This window comes from Onychostoma macrolepis, chromosome 14, assembly GCF_012432095.1.
Source record: "Onychostoma macrolepis isolate SWU-2019 chromosome 14, ASM1243209v1, whole genome shotgun sequence".
In the NCBI taxonomy this organism is placed as follows: domain Eukaryota; kingdom Metazoa; phylum Chordata; class Actinopteri; order Cypriniformes; family Cyprinidae; genus Onychostoma; species Onychostoma macrolepis.
The window spans coordinates 2,388,733-2,398,464 of record NC_081168.1 but is presented as its reverse complement, the minus strand read 5'-3'; the positions used below and the strand labels follow the sequence as shown (position 1 = coordinate 2,398,464).

Sequence of the window (9,732 nt, the reverse complement as noted above, 5' to 3'; positions counted from 1 at the left end):
GGTGCACAGAGTCATTGAAGCAAACACAAAACACCATCATGGTAGCACACAACACTTAAATAATGCAGTAAACATTCATTAAACAACAGAAGATGTAACATAAAGCCCAAATGTACATAACAAAAGCTATTAAAAACATGATTATTTAAACAAAATACTTTCAAATGTAGAATGTCATGCAGGGAATTCTGGGAATATCCGTTTACAGATTTTGACTGTAAATTATACATTGATTTGTTCTTTTTTACTTCTAAAAACTGTACAATTAACAGCATTTTACTGTAAAATTACATTAAATGTCTGGTTAGATCTTTTACAGTTTTTCGGGAACTTACTATTAACCTATTAACAGTTTTTTTTTCTGTAGCTTTTTTACAAAATTTTACAGTTAAAATTACACTTTGGGGGCAGTCGTGGCCTAATGGTTAGAGAGTCGGTCTTGTAACCCAAAGGTCGCAGGTTTGAGTCTCAGGTCTGGCGGGAATTGTCATTCAATGCCACAACTGAGGTGAGACCCTTGAGTAAGGCACCGAATCCTCAACTGCTCCATGGGCGCCGCAGCATTGGCTGCCCACCTTTATTATATATACAATGTATATATATATATATATATATATATATATATATATATATATATATACATACACACACAGAGCTGGGTAGTAACTGCGTGTAATCTGGATTATGTAATCAAGATTTCAAAAATCAAGTACTTGTAATTGGTGTACATTACATTTTATAATGTTCATAATTAGATTACAGTTACTTGTTTATGGATTACATGATTACATATTCACACTGTGGCAGTCAATCATTCAGAATTCATTGATTCTCCCTAATTCTTCTTTTTTTTTCATTCAATGTTTACAGTTCACAATGTTTACAGTTGTCACTTAATGTGCTATTAATATTATGGATCCTTTCAGAAACAGTAAACCACAACCAGTGGTGTAACTTAGGAATGATGGGTCCCAGTGCAGTCTATTACAATGGGTCCCCTGGGCTGCACAGTTATAATAGAAAAAATTTTGGTGGTGCGTCCATCACCATATCACCTGAAGAAACTGCCCCTTATAGATGGCACTTGTGGAGGTAGAAAAACAAAGCTCTTTATGAGCCGCATACTAGCAAGCTCAGGTTTTCTGTGACTCCTGAATTTTAGTTGCTTTGAAATGTTTTATTAATTCAAAATCAGCAACTGCTGTGTTTTCATAACTTCTGAGCACTTCGATCAGCTCCTTGAGATTCATGATTAAAAGCTGACTCTCATTTAAGCTTTTTCTTGCCTTCATATTGTCACAGCTACAAATCGAGAAGTGCTAAAAACAGAAGTGCTCAGTGGATTGAGGAAAAATAACATGCAATTTGGATTCCTCTTTTATTTTCATTGTCTTGCTTGCTCTACATCTCACTCTCTGTAACGTTTGAGTGGTTCGGAGTGAACGTCACCTCGCCGTACTGAACCTCTTCCTCCTCTTATTCCTCCTTCTTTGTCTGCGGTCGGACCGCACCATATTCCACATCAGCAGCCGGGAGTGATTCTGTGGAGAGAAATGAGAAATGATGGCAAGACAAGACTTTACTGGACGTCGCTACACATACTGAACAGCTGCTAGTTACTGTTAGTCTACTGCAGAAATAGCAGCTTTACCACAAACTGCTGACTGACAAATCAAGCTTTTCTGGAGTGAAACCATTTTACTGATAAAGTAGCAAACAATAATGATGAAAAGACTCAATGCAGTGCAAGGTAAGACTCTCAGAGCAGCTGGAGATGAATTTCATGTGTTCATGTCCTACTCATATACTGAGTAGTTTGCACAGAGGCTGAAAATATCATGAGTATCGTGTGCTTCAGTATGTGGGTAGTAAACAATACCGCACATCCAACCCATTCATTCACACAGAGACATGCAGAACATGCAGGATTCCTATTTAAAGGGGACACAACACACACAGTTTCTGCCAGTCTCATGTTATCTCTTGTGTACCTATGGAGTAGTATAGACCAATTTCAGTGTTTTCAAACAGAGAAGATGTTTTCTGGTGGTAGAAAATGACAGTTTTAAAGTATCGGCTATGGCAGCCATGGAATAAAATAGTAAAAAAAGGAAATTTTGAGCTTATGTTTCAGAATTCTTTCTTTTTTCTCACAATTCCAAGATTATATCTCACAGTTCTGATAAGAAAAATCAACTCGTCATTCTCTCTTTTCCCCTCGGCTCAGATTCATGAGTTTATATCCCACATTTCTGGCTTTTTTTTATCCTCGGAATTGACAAACTCACAATTATTGAGTTAAATCAAGTTACAAAGTCCGAACTAGGATATATAAAGTTGCATTTGCGAGAAAAAATAATAAAAAAAAATTGTGAGGTAAAATACTGTAGGTGTAAATTTTATGTAAGATATTATAGGTTTAAATAGGGCTAATATAGTATGTCCCCTATGAACTGCATTAACTGCTTTTGTGAATATTATGCAGACCTATTGTTTAAATCTTTTATGCTTTAAAAGTAGGGTAATCATAGCAGGTTTCATCCATAGTTTGTAAAAGACAGATACATTTCTTTTCTTTTAGTCTGAAAGGGTTTGAAGGGTCTGAATCTGAAGTGATAAATCAACTAGAAATCTTTAGTTTGCAATGAGTGATAGTGAACGTATGACATTGAGTTTCAGGCCCAGCAGCACTAATTTAATGATTGAGGCTAATAAACCACAAGCTGACAGATTCCTGTGTTGTTTTAGAGTAAAGTAGATCTCTGAGCTTCTCTGAGTTTCTTACCTGTATTCTTCTTTTCATCCTTTTTCTTAAAAGAGACATCACTGTATATGAGCTCCATATCTCCAGCAGCGGCTGATGGGAAAACACTCACATTAGCAACAGATCAACTACAATCTCATATTTCAGTCATTAAAGTATATTTATAACAGATCATGCCTCTTAATCATTTTTAACATATCAGACATTGAGAAAAAAAGGAAAGAATACAGACAGTGAGGTCATATATTCACCAATCTTTGATTTATTGGATCTCATTTATGAAACTTTTGAAAATATATGAGTCAATTCTGAGTAATTTGGATATAGAAAGTAAGTACCCTCCAAAAATGAACAAACGCTTCATTAAACCTCAGACTAGTTATACGTGTATGTTAATGAATTCCAGTCATTAAAAAACAAGGCGTGCATGTGTGCACATTTACAATTGGCAATTTATTTCCACATTTAACAAGCTGGTTAAGAGATTAATTTGTAATTCTATATTATTATGGTAAATAGTGTTATTGAAATGCAGTGTCAAAAGAACACTAAACATTTAAATCCACAGCCATATCACCCTGCAGCCCAAGACCGGTTGCCCATGGAAGCTAAGCAGGGCTGAGCCTGGTCAGTACCTGGATGGGAGACCTCCTGGGAAAACTAGGTAGCTGTTGGTAGAGGTGTTAGTGAGACCAGCAGGGGGTGCTCACCCTGTGGTCTGTGTGGGTCCTAATGCCCCAGTATAGTGATGGGGACACTATACTGGCAAAAGAGCGCCGTCTTTCGGATGAGACGTTAAACCGAGGTCCTGACTCTCTGTGGTCATTAAAAATCCCATGACACTCATCGTAACGAGTAGGGGTGTAACCCTGGTGTCCTGGCCAAATTCCCGCCACTGGCCCTTGTCAATCATGGCCTCCTAATAATCCCCATCCACTTGATTGGCTCTATCTCTCTCTCCTCTCCACCTGTAGCTGGTGTGTGGTGAGCGCACTGGTGCCATTGTCCTGTGGCTGCTGTCGCATCATCCAAGTGGATGCTGCACACTGGTGGTGGTTGAGGAGAGACCCCCCACATGATTGTAAAGCGCTTTGGGTGTATAGCAATACACAATAAAAGCGCTATATAAATGCCTCATTCATTCATTCATTCATTCAAATGTTTCAGATGTTGGAAGCTGTAAACCAACTAACAATTTGAAAAGTGAATGAACTTTATGAATAATTTACATCAAAAAAAAAAATAATAATAATAATATAAAAAAATATATATATACAGGTGCATCTCAATGAATTAGAATGTCGTGAAAAAGTTTATTTTTTCTTGTAACTTATTTCAAAAAGTGAAACTTTCTTATATTTTAGATTCATTACATGTAAAGTAAAACATTTCAAAAGTTTTTTTTGTTTTAATTTTGATGATTAGAGCTTACAGCTCATGAAAGTCAAAAATCAGTATCTGAAAATATTAGAATATTTACATTTGAGTTTCAATTAATGACCATCCCTACAGTATAAATTCTGGGTATCTCTTGTTCTTTGAAACCACAATAATGGAGACGACTGCTGACTTGGCAATGATCCAGAAGACAAACATTGACACCCTCCACAAAGAGGGTAAGTCACAGAGGGTCATTACTGAAAGATGTGGCTGTTTACAGAGTGCTGTATCAAAGCATATTAAACGCAAAGTTGACTGGAAGGAAGAATTTGGGTAGGAAAAGGTGCACAAGCAACAGGGATGACCGCAAGCTTGAGAATACAGTCAAGCAAAGCCGATTCAAACACTTGGGAGAGCTTCACAAGGAGTGAACTGAAACCAGAGTCAGTTCATCAAGAGTCACCACGCTCAGACGTCTTCAGGAAAAGGGCTACCAAGCCACTTCTGAACCACAGACAACATCAGAAGCGTCTTAACTGGGCTGTGGAGAAAAAGAACTGGACTGTTGCTCAGTGGTCCAAAGTCCTCTTTTCAGATGAAAGTAAATTTTGCATTTCATTTGGAAATCAAGGTCCCAGAGTCTGGAGGAAGAGCGGAGAGGCACTGAATCCATGTTGCTTGAAGTCCAGTGTGAAGTTTCCTCAGTCAGTGATGATTTGGGCTGCCATGTCATCTGCTGCTGTTGGTCCACTGTGTTTTCTGAAGTCCACAGTCAACACATCCATCTACCAGGAAATTTTAGAGCACTTCATGCTTCCTTCTGTTCACAAGCTTTATGGAGATGCTGATTTCATTTTCCAGCAGGACTTGGCTCCTGCCCACACTGCCAAAGGTACCAAAAGCTGGTTCAATGACCATAGTTTTACTGTGCTTGATTGGCCAGCAAACCTGCCAGACCTGAACCCCACAGAGAATCTATGGGGTATTGTCAAGAGGAAGATGAGAGACACCAGACCCAACAATGCAGATGACCTGAAGGCCGCTATCAAAGCAACCGGGGCTTCCATACCACCTCAGCAGTGCCACAAACTGATCACCTCCATGCCACGCCGAATTGAGGCAGTAATTAAAGCAAAAGGAGCCCCTACCAAGTATTGAGTACATATACAGTAAATGAACATACTTTCCAGAAGGCCAACAATTCCCAAAAATGTTTTTTTTTTTTTTGGTCTTATGAAGTATTCTAATTTGTTGAGAGTGAATTGGTGGGTTTTTGTTAAATGTGAGCCAAAATCATCACAATTAAAAGAACCAAAGACTTAAACTACTTCAGTCTGTGTGCACTGAATTTATTTAATACATGAGTTTCACAATTTGAGTTGAATTACTGAAATAAATGAACTTTTCCACGACATTCTAATTTATTGAGATGCACCTGTATATATATACTCATGTTTCATGAATAAGGTCAAATGACTTTAACCTTCCTATTCATACCATGATCATACGTGACACTACGAGCCAAAAATAAATGTTCAAAATCATTATCAAATAATCTGATTCTTTCTATATATGCATGATGCTTGAGGAATATAATATTGCTTTATATAATAATATTGCTTCAAGGCAAAAATTCTTTCTGCCATTTTGCACCAATTTTAACTTCAGAAAGTTTGTGAAATCTTCACTAAAACTGGCTCAGATCATCTTCACCACAATGTTTCTACTTTTGGTGCAATTGTCTTTAAAACTGTCTTTAAGGGAGTGCAATGACCAAACAAATCTATGCAGAATATATATCATATAAGCTACAAATCTTCTCAGCATTTTAAAGAATATTAACCCAGGTGTTTGGCTCTGTAATTGCCGCTTGCATAGAATATTACTACATTTTAACCTTCATCAGTTAGTATATGAACTGCAGATTTAAAACAAACTGACCTGGTGTCGACTTGAGCTGTTTCTTCTTGTAAACATAACACACAGTGATGAACAGCAGAATCAGGATCAGAGCAGCGCAGCCCAAAGCAATCAGATAGGCTAAAAGTGAAGAAGAAAAACACATTTAAATCAAACTCCTCTTCCAGAAGTTCATTCATACCAACTGCACCAGTATCAAGAATAACAACTTTAGCAACTTCATGCAATTAATAGTACAGTAAATTAGTTAAAATAATATTAGCTACAGAACAGTCAGTAGATCTCTCACTGCCATCATAATTATGTTTAATTGTAATTTACATTATTTGTCAGCAGCCACACATCCTTGAAGAAAATGCTGTAGTGTACATGACATTCATACCAGCTGATGAGAAACGCATACCATATTCTGATGTCTGTGTCGACGTAGAGGTTAAGGTTGCCAGCTGTCCCGTATATCGGGCCTAAACGATTTGTCCCTTGTCCTGTTTATTGACTGCTGTGCTGATCTAACCACTGACTGACACAACAGCAACAGCAGCAGTGCTGATGATCACCCACCTGTCATCATCCATTCACAGCCCCCCACACACATGAATACATACACATACATGTGTGTGTGTGTCCATTATTATTCTATGAAAAACAAATAATTTCTTTTTATTTTGGGATGAAATGTTTGTTTGTTGTTTATAATTTTATGCCATGCCAGTGGCTGCCGAGAAACAAGTGAAAAATAGTAAATAAAAAAACCCCGATATATATATACAGGTGCTGGTCATATAATTAGAATATCATCAAAAAGTTTATTTATTTCACTAATTCCATTCAAAAAGTGAAACTTGTATATTATATTCATTCATTACACACAGACTGATATATTTCAAATGTTTATTTCTTTTAATTTTGATGATTAGAGCTTACAGCTCATGAAAGTCAAAAATCAGTATCTCAAAATATTAGAATATTTACATTTGAGTTTGAATAAATGACCATCCCTACAGTATAAATTCTGGGTATCTCTTGTTCTTTGAAACCACAATAATGGGGAAGACTGCTGACTTGACAATGATCCAGAAGACGAACATTGACACCCTCCACAAAGAGGGTAAGTCACAGAAGGTCATTACTGAAAGGTGTGGCTGTTTACAGAGTGCTGTATCAAAGCATATTAAATGCAAAGTTGACTGGAAGGAAGAATTTGGGTAGGAAAAGGTGCACAAGCAACAGGGATGGCCGCAAGCTTGAGAATACAGTCAAGCAAAGCCGATTCAAACACGTGTGAGAGCTTCACAAGGAGAGAACTGAAGCTGGAGTCAGTGCATCAAGAGTCACCACGTTCAGACGTCTTCAGGAAAAGGGCTACCAAGCCACTTCTGAACCAGAGACAACGTCAGAAGCATCTTACCTGAGCTGTGGAGAAAAAGAACTGGACTGTTGCTCAGTGGTCCAAAGTCCTCTTTTCAGATGAAAGTAAATTTTACATTTCATTTGGAAATCAAGGTCCCAGAGTCTGAAGGAAGAGTGGAGAGGCACAGAATCCATGTTGCTTGAAGTCCAGTGTGAAGTTTCCACAGTCAATGATGATTTGGGCTGCCATGTCATCTGCTGGTGTTGGTCCACTTTGTTTTCTGAAGTCCACAGTCAACGCAGCCATCTACCAGGACATTTTAGAGCACTTCATGCTTCCTTCTGTTGACAGCTTTATGGAGATGCTGATTTCATTTTCCAGCAGGACTTTGCACCTGCCCACACTGCCAAAGGTACCAAAAGCTGGTTCAATGACCATAGTGTTACTGTGCTTGATTGGCCAGCAAACTCGCCTGACCTGAACCCCATAGACAATCTGTGGGGTATTGTCAAGAGGAAGATGAGAGACACCAGACCCAACAATGCAGATGAGCTGAAGGCCACTATCAGAGCAACCTGGGCTCTCATAACACCTGAGCAGTGCCACAGACTGATCGACTCCATGCCACGCCGCATTGCTGCAGTAATTCAGGCAAAAGGAGCCCCAACTAAGTATTGAGTGCTGTACATGCTCATACTTTTCATTTTCTTACTTTTCAGTTGGCCAAGATTTCTAAAAATCCTTTCTTTGTATTGGTCTTAAGTAATATTCTAATATTTTGAGATACTGATTTTTGACTTTCATGAGCTGTAAGCTCTAATCATCAAAATTAAAAGAAATAAACATTTGAAATATATCAGTCTGTGTGTAATGAATGAATATAATATACAAGTTTCACTTTTTGAATGGAATTAGTGAAATAAATCAACTTTTTGATGATATTCTAATTATATGACCAGCACCTGTATATATATAAACAAAAAAGTTTGTTTTTCTAAAAAAAAAAAAAAGGTGAGACTATGAACATAGCCACACTTCCTTAATAATTTTTCCTTAAGAATCAACCAAAAAGGAGAGTCATAGAGGAGTTAAAACCATCACAATCTGTCAAAATACTCTGGATTCTGTGGTGAAATATGACTTTGACAGGTTCTTGACATGTTTTGTGAGATTCTGCATCACTCTTGTTGCTGTTGCTGTTGTCACTTTATTTGTGGATAATAAATTCAGGTGAGCCTGTTTTTCAATTTGTTTTTGATGTTAAATTCTCACCAGCAGGACAGGGTTTGAGTCTAATGGTCTTCTGTTTGTGACTGACGTGGTTCTTCATGCTGCAGATGATGTTTCCATCAGTTTTCTCATCCAGATCAATGCTGCTGTTTCCAAACATTGGTCCTTGCTCTAGAATTTTTCCATTCAGAGTCCAGCTGTAGAAGATCTGATCTCCCTCAGAGGAGCAGAACACTGAAGTCTGATTGGAGAAGCAGCTGGATGACACTTCCACTGAGCCAATAGGAGCTAAAGGGAGGGACACATCACAGTCACATGACAAACACACAACAATCTTGTTACTATTACTTGAGTATGTAGTGTGTTTACTGTGTGCTACAGGAATAAAAACCTTCACAGAGATTCGACTGCTTCATTTGCATGAAAGTGAGATCTTTGGAGAACATGAGATTGTAATGAGTCTGATGAGAAAGTTTCTGTACCTTCAACAATCACTTGAAGATCTCTAGATGTTTCTGTGCCGTTTGAGTCAGAGAGTGTTAATGTGTAATTCCCTGAATCTGCTCTGATCACACGGTTTATTATCAGAGTCCCATTAATGACTGTCACGTTAGGTCTGTTATTATAAAGATCACATTCACTCATCCTCATCCTGCCATTCTTTACTCTACAAACTGGATCATCTTTTGTGTTGTTTTTTCTCTTTATTATCTTCAGGTCATATTTACTAGCGTTCAGCACCATCAGCAGATTGAGTTTGTGTCCCAGAGCTGCGTAACAGGGATCAGTCTGACCAAACCTGCAGAACTGATCCAGACCTGAAGAACAACACACACAAACACATTGAAATGTACAAAAATCTACAGACATCATGAACAAAAATCAGGCACAAATAGGGTTACCACCTGGTAATTATATGAGTGTCATGTCATAAAATATTTTAATATGACTGAATTTTTATGTAATATGATCACAATTTAATAAAAAACATTGTAAGTTACTAATTTACCAAAGTTTTACTAAATTTACTAAAGTTACTAAATACACAGTTATTCAAACAGTGAATAATACAGAAAGCAAGCACTCT

General features: G+C 37.6%; 1 protein-coding gene across 1 annotated transcript; it reads right to left on the bottom strand.

Moving 5' to 3' along the window:
- Nucleotides 1-662: 662 nt before the first annotated feature.
- LOC131553287 (uncharacterized) lies at nucleotides 663-9,380 on the bottom strand. Its single transcript, XM_058797844.1, has 5 exons — nucleotides 9,128-9,380; nucleotides 8,688-8,933; nucleotides 6,086-6,184; nucleotides 2,786-2,857; nucleotides 663-1,541 (listed from the first exon to the last, which is right to left on the bottom strand). The coding sequence occupies exons 1-5, from the start codon at nucleotides 9,294-9,296 to the stop codon at nucleotides 1,477-1,479; spliced, it is 651 nt and encodes a 216-aa protein (XP_058653827.1). The 5' UTR covers nucleotides 9,297-9,380; the 3' UTR covers nucleotides 663-1,476.
- Nucleotides 9,381-9,732: the final 352 nt, after the last annotated feature.